The sequence below is a fragment of the Globicephala melas genome, chromosome 17 (assembly GCF_963455315.2).
Source record: "Globicephala melas chromosome 17, mGloMel1.2, whole genome shotgun sequence".
Taxonomy (NCBI): Eukaryota; Metazoa; Chordata; class Mammalia; order Artiodactyla; family Delphinidae; genus Globicephala; species Globicephala melas.
In genome coordinates this window covers 11,309,906-11,333,421 of record NC_083330.1, presented here as the reverse complement: position 1 = coordinate 11,333,421, position 23,516 = coordinate 11,309,906, and the positions used below count along the sequence as shown (strand labels likewise).

The window sequence follows — 23,516 nt, the reverse complement described above, 5'->3', positions numbered from 1 at the left end:
GCGTCTCCCTGTTGCGGCCTCTCCCGTTGCGGAGCACAGGCTTCAGACGCGCAGGCTCAGCGGCCATGGCTCACGGGCCCAGCCGCTCCGCGGCATGTGGGATCTTCCCGGACCGGAGCACGAACCCGTGTCCCCTGCATCGGCAGGCGGACTCCCAACCACTGCGCCACCAGGGAAGCCCTATGAAGCATTCTTTTACCTTTGTTTGTGTTCTTATTACCTATGTTATGGTACAAAAGATAATATATATCATACATATTTACATAGTTTGAGTTTGAGAAAGGGATTTTTCATGTAAGGAAGTCATTGTTGACATTATTTTAGGATGATTAGAAACATTCCTAGGAACATTGTTTTTTCAAACTAATATTTTCTTCTCTGGGGAGTGTTCCATTTTGCAATTTAGATAGAACATGCATATCAGTGGGAATTATACGATGGGTTGTGTTTATTAAGAAATTTGGAAGATCTTAGCTCATTAAAGATACTGCTGAAATTTTCAGATGCTCATGTTAAGTCAGAAATTTTTATTCAGCCCAAAAGGAGATGTGAAATTGCTTATTGAATAGAAAGCCGTTTCTGGTTATACTACTTAAAAGGTGTCATGACAGTCCATGAGTATTCACAGTATGCTAATCACTAATTATTTGTTTAGATAACAAAAAACTAAGATTGGTGCTTCTTACTTAACCTCCTTGTCCCTTGTCTGTCCCCCAGAGCTGTACATGGAATCTTGTAATGGTGTTTAGGGCTATCGGATTACTAGCAGATAATGCAGCTAGCTCTTCTAAGCATGTGATCATTTTATATAACTTTTTTTTTTTAAGGATCGGTCCACTTTCTCAATAGGCAGATGATTAGTTTCTGACAAATATTTAAACTTCAGTGTTAACGTTAATACTTCTTTGATACCTACTGAAAACCTTCAGCTTTCATCCCATTTTTAGAAGATCCCTAACCTTTCCAGACCTGCCCTATCTAGGAACTACTCCCACTGAGGTCCAGATTTCTGGTCCTCCAGCATTTAATAAACTGATTCTTGATGTCCCGCATTCAACTAATTTTAACCTATTTAGTCTCCTGACCTTATGTTGTGAAAATTCGAGGATTGAGGCACCTGATAATGATGAGCAATATATACACTACCAAATTGGGAGAAAGAGGTAATGGGGGGTAGAGAAGAAAGCTGGGGAGAGAGGAGCTGATTGATTAGAGAGTGGCAGAGATGTTAGGCTGCTGGCTGGGTGGTGTGGACTGAAAAGTGCCCCAGAGCTGGGTCTCCCTGACGCGGCCCCGTGGCTCCCGACCGTCTCTCCTTAGCATGACAGCTCCCCTTCCGCGGGCTTTCTCAAGTTCTGCTTTCACTCCGCTCTCTGTGGAGAGAGAACCAGGAACCTCCCTCCTGTGAGTTTCCTCCTTTCGAGTATGTTGGCTTCAGTAACCAGCTTTCCGTAGGGTGGATTACGAGCCCCAAATTTTCCTACAGATATTTTTCTATGTCCAATTGGCCGTACACCTGGTCTCTTGAAATATGATATTTTGACTTTTAAATTAGTTGGGCTTAATGAAATGGATTCCATATTGACTTTGTGTCAGAATTCATCTCTTGTTTGCTGTACATTTGATGCCCCTAAATTTAGTAAATTATTCTTTTAGTTACACATTCTTTTTAGCTTATATAGTAACAAATTCTAATATCTTTAAACATAAAAGCATTATTATAATTCTGCTCCACATGTGCACTGATACCTTCCTTTGCAAGGTTCTGGCGTGGTTATTAAGTAGTAAGGGAAGCTGCCAGCTTGAAATTTTCACGGAATTCACCAAAGCTCATTGACGTCATCCAGACTGGAAGCCATGGTCTCTCTGCCAACGTTGGACAAGATGTAATACCAGGAGAATGTTTTTTCATGTCCACACAAACGCAGTTTTCCGTTTTCTTTTACTCCCGACACATGGTAATGTTCCATTCTATGTAAATGTGTTTTGCCCATTATCTTGAGCCTTTTTATTCATTTTAGCACTTTATTCCACCCCATACTAGGGAACCTTTCAGGATATTTACATTGTAGCCGAAAAGGCTTTTAGCCTTACTCATCTTTTTGTTCCTGGTTTCTGGCAGCCTCTGGCTCATTGTAGAGATTGAATATATTCCTGTTGCATCAAATTGACTAAAACTGCATATCTTCTACCAGTTGGACTTAATACGGTCCCATTTGTATTTCTCTAAGTATGATCTGTATTAGCTGTAAACTGAATTCAGGCTGGCTACTGCCCTTCTGTTGAATCAAATGTCTCATGTTGTCTTTATTATAATGACCCACTCTGAAAGCAGACAAAATTATTAAGTGCTGCCTTAGACCCTCAGGTGCGTTTGGTTTTGTGTTGTTTCTTATCTTCCTAACAGGGCTGTGTTAGACTTGGATACTTGTTTCATACTTAGTGACATGATCAGAAAGAACATCTGTTTCTGCGTTTATCTTGAGCTTAAAAGCTTATGTCATACTGACTTTATTGTCTTAGTTCATCTTAGTCTTTAATGTATAGTAAACTCCCACACAAACTCAGGTCCTCTTATATTCCGAAGCTTTTACTGCTTCTTCCCTTTAAGAATAGAAGTTGTTGCGTGGCGTTTCCCTCAGCCATGACTTTTTCTGCGTTACATTGTTTTTCTTATTATCTTTCATACTGTACTGCCTGGTCATCACTTTCCTATTTACAAGCGTATTTTTTTTTTTGTTTTTAGCCATTATTTGTTTGATTTGCTAAGGTGGCTGTCCATGATCTGTCATTTAGTCTCTCATTCAGATGTGAGTGTGCCAGCCTCTACTTATAGTTCTGGTATTATAGACTAAGGTCATATCTGTCTGGAGTTTCTATTAAATTTTAGTTTGTTCCCAGTCATTCATTTATCTTGAAGTCATATCTGGTTGTTTCAGCAACACTTCTGTAATAGTTCATAGTCACAGGAAACAATCTCATGTCCTTTTCCCCTGTCTGTTCATCATGCGTGTTCCTGCCTCCTTCCTATAACAGTCCCCTTGCCAAGCAGTGCCTGTAGAGATGAGTACTGCTGTGCTGAATCGAATTAGGAAACCGAGCATTCTGCCCCCCTGTATGCATTTTTTTAAATGTATCTAGTTTTCCAGGAGATTGTGAAGTGCCTGCATTTGAAAAACCACTGATTTTTGTTTCTTTTTTGTCTCAAATTGAAAGAATATCTCCTAGATACCTTCTCTAACTTCATAGCATAAATTAGGGAACCGATATGGCTTGGACCTTAACCTTAATAAAATTTAATGATAGTTTAATTCTGCCTGACCTTTGGAGAATTGGAGAAATTGGAGATTTAACTTTAAGCTTTATTTTGTATGTTATACAGTAAGGCTTGTGTGCTTTCTTTTCCTTCTTTTTTTCTCAGCTCACTAATAAGGGAATTAGGAATGTAACAAATAAGGAGCTGTGTTCAAGTCCTACGTTTGAGCGTAAGAGGGACCCAACATGTCACGTATCCCGTCTCTGTAGGAGAGTTGGGAGTGATACTGCTCAAGACGTGTTGATTTTCCAGCCCTTTTGTTTCCTTAGCCTATTACCTATATTTCTTTTTTCTGTCCACTTTCTAATATGAAGGAGAAAAGAAATGCCTAATCCATAACAATAAGAGTAATCTTTTAAAAAGGGTTTATAGAATATTAGTTTATTCTCATGTTAACATTGATCTAATTTTAGATTATGAGTAGCTCCTTTATTTCTTTGGTTTGTAGTGAAGCTTGGAATGTCTATATATTTATTTTAAAGTAATGACGTATGCATATTTTGAAATCTTTAAATGTGTGCATTTAATTCTACAGTATGTAAAAGTATACAGTGGTCTTCAGAAGGAAGTTATGCTATCATGAAGAATAAATCTGGCTTTGTTAAAATAAATAGTAAGAAGTCATGTGCTTAAACATATTTAAACATGAAACCAATGTTATATGTCAGTTATACATATTGTTTTAAAAGAATTGATACCTGTAACAACTATAGCCATTAATGTTAGTGTTTATTCTTTGCCCAAAAAGACATATTGCTGTATTATCTCTTTTGATTTTTACAACAGTTCTGTAAGGCCTGTTTTACAGTGAGGAAACTGACAATCAGTTCAATAACTTAAATAGCTTTCCTAATATCACAAAACTAGTAAAAGGGGCAGGGCTGGGATTCAAAATCAGATATGTAACTCCAAAGCTGATGTCTTTATTTGCCCTGCTGTACTGCTTCTCCGTATCAGAACAAGCTACTCTACTAAAGACCATTGCTCTGAACACCTAGCTGTTTTTTCTCCATTTATCCATGCATGCTAAATGTAAAAATTCTTCCAAGAAAACTTGAATTTAGATGTAGCTAAATGTGTTTATTCAGTATTAACAGTAGGCTTTCTGATATGGCTTCCGTTCTTTTTAAGGAAAATTAAAGAGGAGATTAGAACGAAGAATGTCTTAATATTTTTTATTCAGTTATCATTCAATATGACCTTGCCCTAGACTAGAGTTAACACCTTACAGCACTGAATTTAAAAAAAAAATTTATGACAGTCTCCAAGGGTAATTCATGCTAATGCGTCTAAATGATTGTCACGGTTTTAAGGTAGCAGGTATAGTGACTGCAGGACTCCCTCTTGTGGACAGTTAAAGCAAGTAGTGGTCAAGTCTCAAGATCCACAGGCTTTTCTGTTAAAAACCTCTTTTGTCTAATAATATCGGTGACATCTTTGCCATGCCGTTTGGATGACAGACAGAGAAGAGGGTCTGTAGGAGAGTTGAGAGTGATACTGCTCAAGACGTGTTGATTTTCCAGCCCTTTTGTTTCCTTAACCTATTACCTCTATTTCTTTTTTCTGTCCACTTTCTGATATGAAGGAGAAAAGCAAGAGAAAAACATGGCTTCTAAATTTGCTGCTATCCCACATTTCAGTACTGGCTCAGAGAAGCCAGGAGTGGATGACTGGAAGTAATTCCCATGTTCATTAAGTAACGATGCTCATTTAGTTTTGGTGGGTTGATTAGTTTGTTCGTGATCACAGAGTGAGGTAATGTGATATTTTAGACAAGAACCAGCAGCGCCAACAGTTCTTAATAGTAACTTGATTAAGTCACTGAGCCCTGTCGGCTTTCTAAGCTGGATTGGAATGTAGGTAACCATGTAAACTAGAACAAGCCCGAGACTTAAATAGTCCTAGCCTGGTGGAAGCTGGGCTTGAATAAAGACAACTTTAATCTGTTGTCTTTTATGCTGTGAAATAAATACTGGTGTGTCTCATGTCACAAAATGAGTTCTTGAGAATATTGGTTAATAGGGTCAGATTTTATGTAATATGGTCAGGGGGTGAGCCTTTTAGCCATTTAACTGTCTGAATGAAAGTACTAGTTAAGTTCTCAGGATCACTCTTTCTTGTTCCCAGTTCCCCATGTATCCTCTTTTTATCTGTTCCTAAATGATACTACTTATTCAACTTGATACCTTCTCAATAGTGGCCTCTACTTGCTTGTTTCAGTATAGGAATTTTATTTTTAATCATTGTAGGGAATCAGTGTGTATCTGTGTGTGGAGGAAGGCTGGGGGTGGGGTGAAGCAAACCTGAAACTAAAATTTTCCATCTTAACATGATCTCATCATGCTTCATCCTTGATTCATAGTTACTGATTCCCTTTTCTTAGATCATATTTTGGAAGCTATTCTAGGAGAGTTCTGGAAACCTCTCCAATTTTCTTTTAGAAAACCTATCCTCCAGTTTGATCGTGTGTTTTAGAAGCCATTGAAATGTGCTCCTATGTGCTTGTTCTACTTCTGAGGGTTTGTTGTAAGGGAATCAGGACGTGTGCGAAGACTCAGTTATAAGAATGTTCACTACAGAGTTGTTGGTAAGAAAAATGAAAGTTAGGAGCAGCCTAAGAGCAGAAAGATTTAGTAAATTATGATCGTTTCATACTGTGGGATAATATGTGGCTAGTAAAAGTGATGGCTCATGTAAGTGCCATTTACTGACTTGAAAAGGTGTTCGTGGATTCTTAAGTTAAAAAAATGCTGTGAACTGTCTGGGATAAAAGAGAACCTGTATGTTTATGCATATATAGGAAAAAATTCATAGAAAAATACCTAGCGCACCAGGCTGTTGATAGGTGTTGTTTCTGGACTGCTAAGCCTTTCCATGCACCTTTTCCCCATTCTCAAACCCAGGTTGAGCGGAAGAGAAGGCTTAGGGCAGCTACTCCCAGAAGGGACCAGGCAAAACAGCTTTTAAAGGAAAGGGACAGTGTGGCTCAAAAATAACAGGGTAGGGGGGCTTCCCTGGTGGCACAGTGGTTGAGAGTCCGCCTGCCGATGTAGGGGACACGGGTTCGTGCCCTGGTCCGGGAAGATCCCACATGCCGCGGAGCGGCTGGACCCGTGAGCCATGGCCGCTGAGCCTGCGCGTCCGGAGCCTGTGCTCCGCAACGGGAGAGGCCGCAGCAGCGAGAGGTCCGCGTACCGCAAAAAAAATAAAAATAAAAATAACAGGGTAGGAAGCTCTAGGGGTTGGTTCCTCCATCAAAACAACCACTAAACTGGAAAAAAAAAATGGCAGAATTAACTATTTCAAGACTCTGGACCCTGACTGGACACTTACAACAGCCAGGGGGGTGCTTGATGAGGGAGGGGCTGCTGTTCTTCGGCAGTTAAGCAGTGTGCACAAACCAGTGATCATCCCCCGCTCCTCAGCCCCTCGACCTGTGGGGAGAGTGGCCCGTGTTTCTTTAGTGACTTGCTGAAGCCAGGTGGGCAGTGGGGACCTAGTCCTCCAGAAATTTGGGGTTGCTTCTTGACGTCAGTCTGGCAGATCCTGAGGGTTAGGCACAGACGTTTGCCTTGGTTTCAGCCCTTTCAGCTGCAGAGGCTTTGCCCAGAAGCATCTACCAGAAGATTTAAAGAATCGGTACTTCTCTCCCCACCCCCCAGCCTTTGGAGCCAGACATATAAGGGAAATCTGTGTTGGGTCTTTGGCTGACTGCAGAGATACTGTAGCAGGAATTTCAGTGACCACACACAACAAGGAATAAACAAAGTCAGATAGATATGCAAAGACAAAAATAGTCTGGTCACAAAATAGTCACAAAACAGATGGCTTCTGCCCACAACAAGCAGAAATAAATAGCCCTGGAAGAGTGAGAGATTAGATTTCCAGTTGCCGCAGCATAATACTCACAATGTCCAGTTCTCAATTAAAAACTATAAAACATACAAAGAAAATGGAAAGTATGGTCCATACATATGAAAAAATGAACTTCACAAAAACCATCCTGAGGAAGCCCACACATTGGAATTGCTAATCAAAGATGTTAAATCAACTGTCTTAAATGCTCAATGAGCTAAAGCAAACCATGGGGAAAGAACTAAAGGAAATCAGGAAAACGTTGTATGAACAAAATCAGAATCTCAATAAATAGAAATTATAAAAAAGAACCCAACAAGTTCCAGAGCTGACAAGTATGATAACTGAAATGAGAAATTCACTAGAGGGATTCAGCAGCAGATTTGAGCAGGCAGAAGAAAGGATTGGCAAACTTGAAGATAAGAACATTGAAATAATCCAGACTGAGAAGCAGAAAGAAAAAAAGAATGAAGAAAAATGATGAGAGCGCAAGAAACCAGTGGAGGGATCATCACGTGTACCAACATATGACTCATAGGAGACCCAGCAGGAGAAAGAAGAGAGAAAGGGGCAGAAAAATGATTTGAATGGTGGAAAACTTCCCATATCTGAAGACATGGATATACACATCCAAGAAGCTCGGTGAACTCCAAGCAGGATAAACTCAAAGAGATCCACACAGAGATGCATTATAGTCAAATAATTGAAACCCAAAGGCAAAGAAAGATAACTGGGGCAGCCATGGTAAAAGCAACTGAATATTGAATATGTTTAATGCTAGAGCTGAACTTAAAATGCAAATGGGGATTGGAGTGAAAGGGGGAAAAAAGCACTCTAACAACTAACAAACACTGGAAGAGGAAAAGGCAAAGAAGATGGGATATAGAGTGATTTCCAGTATAGTGTTATTTCCTGTTTGTAATAATAAAACATTAAAGAATGATATCTAAAGCTGACAAGTAGTGGAAAACAAGTAGTGGAAATATAAGCATATTTAATAAAATGAAGGTATTTTTGCAAATTGTGAAGTTGTAGCAGTGCCCTTCAGTAGAGGATTGGTTAAATAGATTATGGTCCATCCACATGATGGAATACTTTGTAGCCTCAGAATGAGGAAGGTCTCTGTGTACTGATAGGGAAAGAGCTCTAAGATAAATTAAAAAACAAAGTACAGAACAGGTTATATGGTATGCTGCCATTTACGTAAAAGAAGTAGAAACATAGTATATAATGATGTTTCCATATATTTGATCCAAAAATTGAGAAAGGATACCCGCAAAACTTTTAAAAGGTGATCATTTTAGGGGAGAGTTTGGCATTTGGTTGGATCAGAAACTGGGTAGGGGTGAGGTTTTTCACTGTGTTCTTTTCTCCCTCCCTCCTCCTTTCCCTCCTTGATTTTCATTTTTGAAACGTGAGTGCAGTACATATTAAAAATTAGATTAATGAAAAAAAATCAGATACCACCCCTCCCCCCATTTTGGTCCCACCCCTCCCCCCATTTGGGTCCTATACTAAGTCTCAGGCAAAGCTTTGAGGTAGTTTTAATTACCATCTCTGCAAAGTCTTATGGGATTTTCAGTTCTTTCTGGAATGTAATCTTCTTAGGTATAGGCTCCTCAGGCCCCTTAGGTGAAGAAAATTCTTTTCACTGGATGATTTGCCATTTCATTTGGACAGGTTCTCTGTCCTTTCTTAGATTGTATGTGAAATAATCAGTAATTGTTAAGGCTGGTTCTATCACTAAGTGAAGGTCTGTTTCTTATCCTGTTGTATAGGTTATTTGTGGGATTAGTCTTGCTGGAAGGCATTGGGTTCCTATGATGAGTGAGCTTTTCCCCTTCAGTTAATATCTAATATTCATGCTCAACTTAATGTGGTCAAAACAGAACTCTTGATAATGAGTCCCAACTTCAGGGCTCTGTGAAACAGGAAAAAAGACGAATTATGGTTAGTTTTTTTCAGTCAAGGAAAATGAGACATTGAGAAGTTGTGACTTGTGAGAAGTCACCTAGAAGATAGGAATAAGGCAGGGGCAGGTACAGCCGTGATCTCGTGGGTAGAGCCCTGACTCCCAGACAGTGCCACCTGTCTTAACCATTGACAGTGTGAATCCTGCCATGTTGAGGTAGGGACTTAGCACAGTGGATTGAGCCCCTTCAAACGAGGCTTATTAATTTTTTGGACCTTATGTAATTATCCTCCCAAAGAGATTCTCAAGTTTACTTCAAGGGTGGATTAGTTTGGACATACAATTTGGGAGCAGTGATCCTACTGTCAGTGTCCACACACAGGATGCAAAGGAATTGCCATTGATAAAATTGTTACCTTTTGTGTGTGATTTAAGATAGTAAATTGAAGGGAATGCTTATGAAGTCATGCTTATGACCTTGAACTCTTTCAGGTTGCTCTTCCATAATGAATAGAATACGTGTCTTCTGCAACATTTTTTAGAAGCTTTCTAAATGCCTTGGCTCTAATGCGTTAATTGTATTGCATTTCTGCTTTGGTTTCTAAGGTTATATTTGTAAAATGGGGATGATAATCTTTGCCATCTTCACAGGACTGTTGTGATTATTAAATGGGATGGCAGATGTGAATGTGCTTTTTGTAAAACAGTAAAGTGCCTTGTAAATGCAGAGATGGCAGTACTCGTATTAATTAGTTCTCATCTGCTCCCCATGTGTTCGTGTCATTCCACTCTGGCCCTTCCAGGTCCAGTCTTTTCTAGGAATAAGACTAGAAGGGTCATATTAAATTCTTGTATTTCTGGGACTTCCCTGGTGGTGCAGTGGTTAAGACTCTGCACTCCCAATGCAGGGGGCCTGGGTTCGATCCCTGGTCAGGTAACTAGATCCCACATGCATGCCGCAACTAAGAGTTTGCATGCCACAACTAAGAGCCCACAACTAAGACCCAGCACAACCAAATACATAAAATTAATATGTATTTAATTGAATACTTTTATTTCTGTACATTAGCTTTTTTCCCTCTGTGTTTCTTTCTGTACATACTTTCATCTAAATAAGGACAATTTTGAATAATGGTATACACAGAATTTTATCATAAACAGTCAATAAACCATACTGTAGAGATGTAATAGGAAACTTGTGCGTAATACTGTGGACACACAGGCTTTGTCAGTAGATCTGTGTTTTAAAATCTAGTTGTCAGGGACTTCCCTGGTGGTGCAGTGGTTAAGAATCCACCTGCCAGTGCAGGAGACACGGGTTTGATTCCCTGGTCCTGGAAGATCCCACATGCCACGGAGCAGCTAAGCCTGTGTGCCACAACTACTGAGCCTGCGCTCTACAGCCCTTGAGCCACAGCTACTGAGCCCAAGTGCCACAGCTACTGAAGCCTGCAAGCCTAGAGCCCGTGCTCCGCAGCAAGAGAAGCCACTGCAAAGAGAAGCCTGCACACCGCAGCGAAGAGTAGCCCCTGCTCACCGCAACTAGAGAAAGCCCGCACGCAGCAATGAAGAGCCAACACAGCCAAAATAAATAAATAAATAAATAAATTTATTTTAAAAAAAAAAATCTAGTTGTCACCCTATATTGGCTGTATGATCTTATATATATTATATATAATATATAAACCCTATATTGGCTGTATGATCTTATATATATTATATATAATATATAAACCCTATATTGGCTGTATGATCTTATATATATTATATATAATATATAAACCCTATATTGGCTGTATGATCTTATATATAATATATAAACCCTATATTGGCTGTATGATCTTATATATATTATATATAATATATAAACCCTATATTGGCTGTATGATCTTATATATAATATATAAACCCTATATTGGCTGTATGATCTTATGTATAATCTCTTGTAGATTTAGTGTGCTCATGTATAAAGTGGAAGATAATAATACTTGTTTTTTTAACATTGTTGAGGGCTAGATGAGATACCTCTTCTTTTTTTTAAAATTCATTTTATTTATTTATTTTTGGCTGCGCTGGGTCTTCGCCGCTGCATGCGGGCTTTCTCCAGCTGCAGCGAGCGGGAGCCACTGTTTGTTGCGGTGCGCGGGCCTCTCATTGCGGTGGCCTCTCCCACTGTAGAGCACGGGCTCCAGGCACACGGGCTCAGTAGTTGCGGCTTGCGGGCTCCAGAGCACAGGCTCAGTAGTTGTGCGGCATGGGCTCAGTTGCGCCACGGCATGTGGCATCCTCCCAGACCAGGGCTCGAACCCATGTCCCCTGCATTGGCAGGCGGACTCCCAACCACTGCGCCACCAGGGAAGCCCTAGATAGCTTTTTTTAAAGCACATGGAACATTACTTTCACTGAACTTATTAAACTAACCTCATTTCCTCAAACATACTAATTCTAGTTCAAACATAATTGCTTGATATTAATAACGTTACCATTTTGGTTCTAGTCCTTTTAATGTAAGTTACATTGATAAAGATAAAAATTTAACTCCACAGTTGTTCTAGATACTCTATTTTAGATCCACTGGGATGAAAAATGAGAAAAAACCCACGTAACTGTGCGTTATCTTATTTCTGGCTTATGTCAGTATATGGGAACCTCAAAACTCATCAGGTATTTCAAAAACAGTATGCATTTATTCATTTACTCAGTATGTTTTATACATACCTACATGGCACTGTTATTAGGCTTTGGAATACAAAGATGAAAAAAAATAATCCGTGCCTGTATTGGAGGTCATCATTTGTTGAAGGAGACAGATAAATAAGCAGTTGTAATAACAGCCTGAAAAGTAGTGTGATAGGTGTCTGCACGGGTAGCCTTAAGAACCCATAGGAGGTGCCTCCCATCTCTCCGAGATGGGGAATGTGTATATAGGTGTCCAGGTGTGCTTCCCAGGGAAGGTGTCATCTGAGTTGAGTCTGGAGAGAGCCAGAACCTGGAGCATAAAGCCTTTTCTTCCAGGCCAAGAAGATGGAGTTCGTTTTAAAATGATGAGGGATCAGTGAATATTTTTATTTAGAGCAACATAAACAGATGTGGAACTTAGGATAATTACCTAGATGCATACCTCCAAGCAGTGGCATCAACATCAATTTTATTATCCTCTACATTGCCATCATTTGTTTAATACCTATTATATAACTGACTCGTGTGTATATTATCTCATTTAATCCAGCACCCTTTGAACTAGATATTATTGCCATTATTTTATAGATGAGAAAACACTGGGTGATAGAGGTTAATAGAACAGTTAGTGACTGGACACACAAGAGAGAATGTGTTTGATTACCTGTCATTCCACCAGTGGGATGTTAATGGAAGGTAAGATGAGAGATGATGGTCTGTTGATCCTTAGTCTTCCACTTTGATGTTTCGAACATTTCACTTAACTTAGTTAGATTCTAGAATTTAAAGATAACATTCATGCTCTACAAGACAGCTTGTAACCAATGTCTTTTATTTTGTCTGGTGCCCCAGAAACTTTGGTTCATTCTAACACTGCAGGGACACATGACTGGTAGACTCATGGAAGGAAAACGTATCCATATCCAATGTGGAACCACATTTTTTTTTCTAGACTTTTTCATCTTGCAGGATTTTTATCCCTATCCTTTAGAACTCTTACAGGGTATAAGCTGCTTTATTCTCCATTCCATCTCCTTTTCCTCTGAATAAACTTCTCTTAAGGAAAGATTTGAAATGATACCTCATTAGGATTTGAGATGTTTGAGTTGAATAATTAATTCTCAAAGTCTCATATATAACTTGGGACCTGGCTTCTCAGTATGAAGGATAGTTTGAAACTAGATTTTGTCTTTCTGCTTCATAGTGTTTGTATAGTGTATTGAAGCGATGGAGTGAAAGGTAATAATTCTTAGGAAGTTAAAAAAAAACTGATTATTAATCTAACCACACTCCTCATTAGCTTTCTAAATGCTGATAAAATTGGCAATTTGCCCCTTCATTCTCAGCTCTTTAATTGAAAGTACAAATAAAGTACCTCTTCTCTTCTAGAAATATGGCATGGAAGCTGATTAATTTTAAGACATATTTGTATGTAACTAGAAGGGGTACAACAAAGATAGGGTATGCACAGTTTTGAGTCGCTCTACTCACCTTTTACTCCGTTTATTTCAGCTCAATCTGAAATCGAAGTTTCTGTGTCTGCAAGGAATATCAGAAGGTTACTAAGTTTCCAGCGGTATCTTAGATCGTCACGCTTTTTCCGTGGTACCAGCGTTTCGAATTCTCTAAACATTTTAGATGATGATTATAATGGACAAGCCAAGGTGTGTATAGCTTTTTCAAGAAAACATTAATTTTTAGATAAGTTTAACGAAGCCTTGTTTTTCCCATATGGTACTGATTTATAGAGCCTTTTTTTGTATGCGGAATCAGTTGAACCCATTTTTCAGGTTTTCCCTTTAGAGCAGCTAGCTGTTCATCCTATAGTTAGGTATTACAGAGCAAGGAACATTTCTGAAGTAACTAAAATAATGAAAATGTTTTCAATTTATTATAACAGCAAGTAGATCAATAGAAAGTTAAGCTATAAGATCACACTTAACGCTGGGAAGAATATTATGGATTGTCTGATCTAATTTCTGTATTCTGTAGCTAAGAACAGTATGGCCTTAAAAAAAAAAAAAAGAACACTATGGCCTAAATAGTATAAGGAACTTGGTTGAGCTCCCCCAGCTGGTTCGAAGTAAACCCAGCACAGGAAGACTCATGACTTTCAGTCAAATGATTTTTCATAATCTCTTGTTATCAGTGAGATTTTTGGAAGATTTAGATTTTTTTAAAAATTAAACCTGGTGATTGTGTGCATTGTTTTCTTTATATAGTTTAAAAGAAGTATGTTAATGAAGGTGGAAGTTAGTTGAGGTTGTTTTTGACCAAATGAGGATTTTTTAATAATCTTATGTTTCTAATATTTGTAAAAGTATTCTTTGACTTAATACTTACAGGCCAGATGTTGTCAGTTTGTGTAGATAGGGTCGGGGTACCCACTCTACGGTTATACTAAAGTGAAAAAATTTGCCTCCCAGTTTGATAAAACAAATCAGTGAAAAAGTACTGATGCTTTCCTTAAATTTTAAAATGTTCACAAGTTTTGCTTTTTAGAATGAGAATATTATGTGTATCATTGGCTGTTAGTATTATAATCTCAACCAGTCGTACCTTAATGTTGCTTATGTCTATTAGGTCATAAATGTATACGACAGTGAAGTTTTGGATACAAAATAAAATTTTTTTCTTGAAAATAAAGTCCACAAAATTTTCAGGTTACAAATATATGGTGTAAAAATATCTATTTGAGTTTTAGGGTTGTGGGATTTATTTACTTGGCTGAAATAACCATCAACCTAAAAATTAATGTTAAGTGCTATTGACTCTTTTATAAGGATATTTAAAGAATACAAATAAATACCCATAAATTGGGAGTGTATTTTCAGAAAACGAATAACAAATAATTTGAGTGTAGTACAGTGTAAGCGTCTGGTGCCTGGGTTCCAGAATCAGACCACCTGACGTCAGATCCCAGCTCTGTTACTTTCTTGCTGAGCAAGTTAGAACTTTTTGCCTCTTTCCCCATCTATAAATGAGGATTGAAAACAATGCCTGCTTGATAGTGTCGGCATGAAGAGTAAGAGTGAGTAAAGCACTTTTAACAGTGCCTGGGATATAGCAAGTGTTCGGCTATTATAATTTACTTTTATTCGATTTTAAAAATCTGGTTTCTAGACCATGCAGTGTATGAACCACACTTCTGTGATGTTAAGTTATATTAGAATTCTTGACCGTTCATGGGAGTATAGGAATAAGTTGAAGGGAACACTAACCTTACCTATACATTTATTAACTGGAAGACAAAATAATAATTGTTTTTTCAAATGGAGTTTATCCCTCTGGACATGTTTTGGAGCCGTTTGGAAAGGTCATGATTAAAGGGAGAATGATACTTAACATTCCTTAAAGTAAATCAACCACTTCCCATTTTCATTAACTTCCCTGTGGACTGTCTACAAAAGATAGAGAATGTTACTGAAATTAAATTACAGTAGGAATGTTTGGTTTTCATTTCAGTGTATGCTGGAAAAAGTTGGAAATTGGAATTTTGATATCTTTCTATTTGATAGACTAACAAATGGTAAGTGAAGAATTTGACTTACTCAAGTTAATGTATTTTTGAGATTGCTGCACTGAAGGTACAGCCGCTGGTGAGCTGCTGCTTTCATTTACTTAGGTTAGGAGCCCTCTGCTGGCAGAGGGAGCATTGTTGTGTTGCTTCTTTAGTGACTGACTTGTAAGCCTAGAGAATCAATCTAAAATTTTATTTTTTGATTATTACTCTTAGTAGTAATCAAAATTAACTACTGTCATCATCACTTGGGCGTCCCTTATTAATGCTACTGTTGTTAATAACCCAAGGCGAACATCACTATCTCATCGTTCTTTTTTTTTTTTTTTTTGGTTTCTTTTGTACTGTAGTCACAGTGACATGCTCTGATCTTGTATTCCAGTTTTGATAGCCCCAGATATGTGGTAGATGAATGACCTTTTGAGAGATGGCTTTTCTTCTAGCTCTGGCTCCTAGGCTTTCCTTTCTCTGCTCACTTGAGAGATGGTGTGTTAATGATCAGCAGCAGTGGTTCCTCCTGGCACTGCTTCTCCATGGCGGGGTCGGGTGGGGTGGGAAGAGCTCATGGCTTCTTGAGGGGGCGTATCAGAATCTACGGAAAGTATGAGTACTTTGAAAAAGACAGGTGATTCTTTTTTTTAGATGTTGGGGGTAGGAGTTTATTAATTAATTTATTTTTGCTGTGGTTCGTCTTCGTTTCTGTGCGAGGGCTTTCTCTAGTTGTGGCAAGCGGGGGCCACTCTTCATCACAGTGCACAGACCTCTCACTATCGCGGCCTCTCTTGTTGCGGAGCGCAGGCTCAGTAGTTGTGGCTCACGGGCCTAGTTGCTCCTCAGCATGTGGGATCCAACCAGACCAGGGCTCGAACCCGTGTCCCCTGCATTAGCAGGCAGACTCTCAACCACTGCGCCACCAGGGAAGCCCCAAGACAGGTGATTCTGATCTGTTTACCTCTTTCTGAGTTTCGTTTTGCTTTGCGGGAAGGGTTCATTTTTCTTTATTCTGTTTGGGAATGGGAACAGAATTCCCTTTGAGAATCATTCTTTATTTAGTGTGAAATTTTTGGCATTAAAAAAAAAAAACGTGGGCTTCCCTGGTGGCACAGTGGTTGAGAGTCCGCCTGCCGATGCAGGGGACACGGGTTCGTGCCCCGGTCCGGGAAGATCCCACATGCCGCGAAGCGGCTGGACCCGTGAGCCATGGCCGCTGAGCCTGCGCGTCCGGAGCCTGTGCTCCACAACGGGAGAGGCCACAGCAGTGAGAGGCCCGCGTACCGCCAAAAAAAAAAAAAAAAAAGGTGGTACCTGTTGTCCAACTAGACTTTGCCCCTTTTGCCTTAATATGTTTTAAATGAAGCAGAGTGGAAAGTTCACTGAGAGGAAGTCAGTTCTGTTGGTTGGGAATGAAATAAATATGTGATTCACTGCTATACTTTGAAATCACTTTTTTTTTCTTATTTTACTTTGGAATAAAGCTCCTTTCCTAAGAAAGCCAAATATGGGAAATGGACAAGCAAATAGAACTGTATGCATCTTGAGAACAGCATGGGTCTAGCTTTTTAGTATCACTACGTCATTTGCTCTGAGCTATATGGCCAGGCATAATGAGGATACCTTTGTGATCACCTTCAGGTTGTCTGTGGACTGCTGACCGAAAATAAACTGGAGCGACCCAGGCACAGGTGTAAAGACAGTGAAGTTCTCCTCAGTGGTGGAGCCTCCCTCCCGCTTCCCTGCCTTTTGTTTTTCCCCCTTTTCTGTTCCTACTCACCTCTCTTTTGCCCTCTGGTGACTAGTGTCTGTTCCTCTCCCTGCCCCCACTTGGGCCTGTCCACACAGAAAAGGCTCTAATATCATTTAGGGCCTATCGGAGGCTCTTACTATCAGCTGTCCTTCCTTGCAGCCATCCCCTTTTTGAAAATATAGGTGCCTCAGCTTCTTCTAGATCTGGGAAACTCCCCTTTCCTAATGCAACACAAATATTGCTTTAGTCATTATCTCAAGGTAAACATAGATAAGACAGTGCCGCCCTTAACACCTTCAAGGTCTAGCCTCACATAAACACTAAGAGCTCATAGCCTTTTCTTAGTCTCCTGAGACACTTGTCACCCACTGAAATAGTTGATTGTTTTTCTCTAGATTTTATTTTTAAAAAGAACATACCTGCTAGTCAGGGGGCGTGGCGATAGAAGTGGAATGAGGGTGACGGTGCAGCATGGGCAGAAGTCATGGCCACTAGTCTACGTCCGTTAACTTAGCCCTTGGCTTCCCTTCAATCATCTCACTCCTTTTTTGTGGAGAAGGTGGCCGAATGGTTTCTTCTTGCAGTTGTTAGGGGTTAGTAGAAACCACCCACGGTTAACCACCCACCTGTGCCTTTACAGATGGTGATATCTATGTTCAGTTCACTACAGTCACCCAAAAGTTACAGGAATTCTGTACGTGAAGGGATATTATCGGGAAACAAGTGGGCAGGAGAAAAGTCCTTTAACTTGCATTATTTAATTGGATCTGCTTTCCTTTCAAAGCTGCTTAGCCTGAAACGAATTCTGGATGATATACGTACATAGTATCCAAGTATATAGTTTTCCCTTCTTGCTGTCGATCTGGTGTGTTCTGTGTTTCTTCCTCTGGTGATTTCCCACATGATACTGTGAGGAAGGCAGGGAAGAAACAAAACTCTGATTCCCAGCTTGTCCACTGCAAAGTGGGAAGTGGTTTCTATCTGGTAGGATATATTTGATGCTGCCTTTGCAGGAATGAGTTAGGTTACATCAGATAGCAAGATAGGGCTTGTCTCCCCCAAAAGTCACCTGGCGCATGAGGACCCTCGTTGCCAGGCCTGTGTTATAGCCGTAGCCCAGTCCTGCCAGCTCCCAAGTATTGAAGAGAATCACATCCTAAAACCTGTTGAGAGCCGTAACACCTTAGGCAGGTCCGTCCTTTCATATATCTTTATATAAAGGGTAACTTTTCTATAAGTACAGTTTTCTTTTCCAAGAAGGTGTTTCCATTCTCACATAAAATAACTGCTTCTATGCCTGTTTCTTGTTTAACGTATCAGCTAAGCATCATCACTTGCTTTGAAATGTTTCGTTGACTTGTGTTCTTATTTACTGGTATTAAGTCAGTTGGTATCTTATAAACTGAAAGTGAGAAAAAACGTTGCATACAGTTTTTCATTTTGATATGGGCGGTACACTTTGTTAGATTGGCTCTTGTCACACTCCCCCAGGCTTCTTGGTGGAGGACGTTAACATGCGTTTCTTACTGCCATTCGCCTGGATTCCAGACGAGGGTATCTTACCATTTGATTGCAGCTTTCTTAAAACTTATTCTAGATCCTAGAAATTGGTAATGTATTTCATTAGGTTTGGGAAACAATTTGGGGAGAATCCTGCGATTACCTAAATACACAGAATGAATATACATTCTTTTTTTTAAATTGAGGCATAATTGACATAGAACATTACGTTAGCGTCAAACATGCAATGTAATGATCTGCCATTTGTATGTACTGCAAAATAATTGCCACAGGGGGTCTAGTTAACATCCGTCAGCGTACATAGTCACGGTTTTATTCATTATGATGAGAATTTTTAAGACCTTCTCTCGGCAGCATTCAAATACCCAATGCACCCATTTTGTCCCCTTGCCCCACCTCTGACAACCAACCGCCGGTCTGTTCTCTGTATCTGTGAGCTCGAGATTTTGTTGTTTTTGTTTTAGATTCCACATATAAGTGAGATTATACAGCATTTATCTTTCTCTGTCTGACTTACTTCACTTAGCACAGTTCCCTCAAACTCCATCTATGTTGTCACCTATGGCAAGATTTCCATCTTTCTTATGGCTGGGTAATATTCCACTGCATATACACCACGATTTCTTTATCTGTTTGTCCATCGATAGGCCCTTAGGTTGATTCCATGTCTTGGCTGTTGTAAATAATGCTTCAGTGAAGATGGGGGTGCAGGTGTCTCTTTGAGATAGTGATTCCATCTCCTTCAGATATATACCAGCACGTGGGATTGCTGGATCATAAGGTAGTTCTACTTTAAATTTCTTGAGAAACCTCCATGGTTCTCCATAGTGGCTGCACCAGTTTACAGTCCCACCAACAGTGCACCAAGGGTTCCCTTTTCCTCACATCCTAGCTAACACTTGTTATCTCTTGTCTTTTTGGTAATAGCCATTCTGACAGGTGTGAGTTGATATCTCATTGTGGTTTTAATTTGCATTTCCCTGAGGATTAGTGATGCTGACCAGCTTTTCTTGTACCTGTTGGCCATTTGTATGTCTTCTTTGGAAAAATATCTATGCAGATTCTCTGCCCATTTTTTAAAACCAGATTGTTTTTTGAATATACATTCTGAAATATCTCTATATATGCCCTAAGAAAAGTTGGTTGTTACCGTGGTTATGACAGAAACATAGCTCACTTCTTCGCAAGTGATTCTAGACCCCATGGGCTCATGTTCTTACCAGTAGAGTTACTAGGATTTGAGTGCATGTTTACATTTAACTCCTTAAAGGGAAAAGATCTGAAATGGTTTTTTCTTTCTGTGTGAAGGTGATGTGTCGGATGGTTTTTAGGAAGACTCTCTCTTGGTTGCCACATCCTTCCCACTGTTGCTTATGCAAACCTTGTTCCAGTTCGTTGACTTTTTTCCTCATCTGTGGGCTTCTAAACAGTTGTTCAGGCAGTTTTGGATAATTAGTTTAGCCTGATAGTTCTTTGTAATTTTTCATAAATATTATTACTACAAATTTTCATTGTGGGACTAGTTGGGTCTTTTATACATGTTTGTAAGAATCATAGATTTTTTTCGAGAATACCAGAATCATGTTTATGTTATTGTTATTGTCTGAATGCTGGCAGTAACTTATAAGCTCACACACCTTTAAAACCTACAGTCTGTTTAATTGTTAAATAACATAGCATATGCAGCCAAGGCGCTCTGCTCTGGGACACCCCCATTCAGAGCAGTGTGGTGGAGGGATGGTTATGAGGAGGTGAGTGCACATGTTTTAGGTGCTTTGGGAAATTGAATTAAACTTACTCAGTGTGGACAATTTTCAAAGTTTTCTATCAATTCTAATTATTTTGGTGTCTTAAAAAGAAAACTTATCTATTCAAAAATGTTTATCTTCCAGTTGTTTGGTTTTAGAAAAATAAAACCAAAAAATCCTTTTTTCTTAGAATAGAAAGAGCATGTGATATTTAAAGTTCTAAACTGGTAAAATTAAAATAAGTTGTAAATTTTAGATAGACAAAAAGTAGGACTTAGTACTCTTTATGTTTTGTATTCAAACCTATATTTGGAAGTACAGTGCAGTTACATAAGCTTGTATTCCTGCTAATATCTCCTCTTCTTCCTTTTTAGGAAATAGTCTAGTAAGTTTAACCTTTCATTTATTTAGTCTTCATGGATTAATTGAGTACTTCCATTTAGATATGATGAAACTTCGTAGATTTTTAGGTAAGTGATTCTAACCCATTTAACAGTAATAAGATTTGTACTGGTACTTGTTTAACTTGTCTCTCAATTATATCAGCTGTTGCTCTGAAACTAATCACCCCAAAGTTCGTGGCTTAAAGAAAACACACATTGATTTAGCCCTGAGTCTGCAGGGCTGTGGAGCGCTGCTAATGGTCTGGCTGAGTTTGTTCGTGCCCCCGCCCTTGACACCCAGTGAGCTGCACTGCGGCGTCGTGGGCCTCAGCTGGGACACCGGGCCCGACCCGGCTCAGCTCTACATGATCTCCTGTTAAATTAAAAGGAGGCAGAGGAGTTTGGCACCATAATAGAGCCACTTTAAAAACAAAAAAGGAAAAAGATTATTTTCCAACAAGCCAAGCTTGTTCAGAGAGCAGTGGCCAGTTGGCAGGAGAGCACTGGCACATCCAGACCCCCGAGCCCAGCCCGGACACTGGCTCGCCTTGCTGTCCGCCGCATCCCGGTGGCCAGAGCCCGTCAGGTGGGGCGGGGGGGGGGCATACCTCTGGGTGGGGAAGCCGCGAAGGCCCAGTGCCGCTGGAGGCTGGGTCAGCTTTGCTGTCAGTCTCCCACGTCAGCCCCGGCTTTCTCGCAACGATGACACAGTTTCTGTCCTTTCCTAACTTTTTGAAGGCTAAAACCTTAAAAGATCCAGGTCCATTGCACTTGGGTCTCCTCTTTTTCTGATCCCAGAAACCTCCTGACAGTAAACGTCAAAGATTATTTTGAATATGTTTTCATGTGCAGAGTGATATTTAAGAGCACTCTGCTAGGGAAGAAATTAGAGTCCTTCACCGAATAAAGGAAAACGTTAGAAGAAAATTAGCATGAGGATTCTTGTTTTTGTAACGAAGGTGATATTTTCTTTCCTCTTAATTAGCAAAACTAAGATAAATTTATTACCTAAGACGTTGAGAAACTTCTAATGCATATTCATTTACAAATTGTATGCCTGCAATACTCTGCTAATATCTGTTATAAAACACATAAATAGATATTAACACGAGTATTTAGAAAACTATTTTAAAGGATGGGATCAAAGTACATACAGAATTCTAATGCTCTTTGCCTCTCACCAGTGAGTCGTAGCTCACCACCTTGGGGTTGGCTCACCATACCTGGAGATCACTGGATTGAGTGATGGGCTGTGAGGGCCACAGTGCGGGTTTGGTGGCAGTGGGGACGGCTCTACCCTCTCATCCTAGTCTACTTTTTCATGGTAGCATAATACAGACACTGAGCAGAGAAGGCAGGATTAACACATCATCCTTCCCTACTACTGAAAAACTAATTGCAGATCTGAAACTCACCTCACTGATGGAGTATCCCAAGGATCGTGTTCACATTCCCCAATATCTGTATTATTTTAGCCTCATAATGATTTTTGTCCTCTGATGAATTCCTAGTTCCTAGAACAGTATCTACTACGATGAGTATTTGTTGAATGAATTGTACAGTTTTTATTAAACTAAGAAACTCTTTTTAAATTAAAAAAAAGTCAGAGGAGTGGGCCACAATGATAGATTGACATTTTAAAAGAGAAGAAAAGGAAAAAAAAATTTTATAATTTTGACATGAATACCTTCATGCCATTTAAAGAGTTTCGAACAAGAGTCAAAGTGGTGTTGATGCCTTGGGTATACATGTGAGTTATGATAAGTGATTATCATCTCCCCGAATCAGAACAGTTAGCTGATAGCCACATGAGAAGGGTAAGTGGAGAATGCATAATTATTGCAATTTTTGTATTTGTACATGCCTCCTGTTCGCAGTTAAATCTGAGGTCTTTTTTTTTTCTTTGACGCAGTTATGATCCAAGAAGATTACCACAGTCAAAACCCTTACCACAATGCAGTCCATGCTGCAGATGTTACTCAGGCCATGCACTGTTACCTAAAAGAACCTAAGGTAAGGTGTTGGCATTTACAGTCAGTGAAAGTCCTGAGAAAATGCCCTTGATTTAATTTCAGATACTTTTCCTTAAGTTAATGTTTTCATCAGACTTAAAATCAGAAGGTTCCTTCACAAGAATGAGATGTGGCTGGATCAGGTTTCCAGGCGTGGCTGTATTTGTAAGTTGACAGCTAGAGAGCTGGGGTGATTGTCGAGAATGAGGCTGGAGAAGCCCAAGTGAGGGTCAGGCTGTACGGCCCGGCCACACATGTCAGGTCACCTGGCGTTTACGCTGAGCTCCACGAGGGCAGGGATGACACTCGTCAGATCCCGTGATGAATAGGAAGCTCCGGAAGGGAAGCAGGAGACTTTACAAAGCTGTCCTGGCTGTGGGGGGAGAATAACTCAGACAAGACCAGAATCATGCACGCTGCCCGTCAGGAGCTGTTTCGATAGCCTTGGGGCAGGAGAGAGGCAGACGCTTGGTGAGATCTCTTGGGAATCAGAACATGGAGGATGTGGTGTCTGGATGCATCTAGGGGGGTGAAATAGGGAGAGGAGTCGGTGGAGACTGTCCCCGGCAGCTGAGTAGCAGGTGGGAGTCGCTGTGAGGGAGAGAATGTAGGAAGGGAGGGAGGGCTGGCAGAGATGATGAGCTCCACTGTGGGCACGTGCGGTTAAGTGTCTTCGCGCCATATCCGAATGCAGGTGTCTAGTAGAGAGCTGGAAAGGAGTCTGAAGCAGAGCAGAGAAATCAAGAGCTGGGGACCACCAGCTGTAGATGTTAATGGAAGCTGTGTTTGCCCATGGGCGTTTCCTGTTCCTGGGGGCTGTAAAGTT

General features: G+C 40.0%; 1 protein-coding gene across 1 annotated transcript in view; it reads left to right on the top strand.

The window, feature by feature from the left end:
- Positions 1-23,516, top strand: part of PDE7A (phosphodiesterase 7A) — a 113,889-nt gene that overhangs the window by 76,111 nt on the left and 14,262 nt on the right. The window contains exons 4-7 of the mRNA XM_060287605.2: positions 13,275-13,426; positions 15,228-15,291; positions 20,670-20,765; positions 22,591-22,691. Coding sequence (XP_060143588.1) covers positions 13,275-13,426; positions 15,228-15,291; positions 20,670-20,765; positions 22,591-22,691 — 413 coding nt within the window. The remainder of the gene's footprint in view (positions 1-13,274; positions 13,427-15,227; positions 15,292-20,669; positions 20,766-22,590; positions 22,692-23,516) is intronic.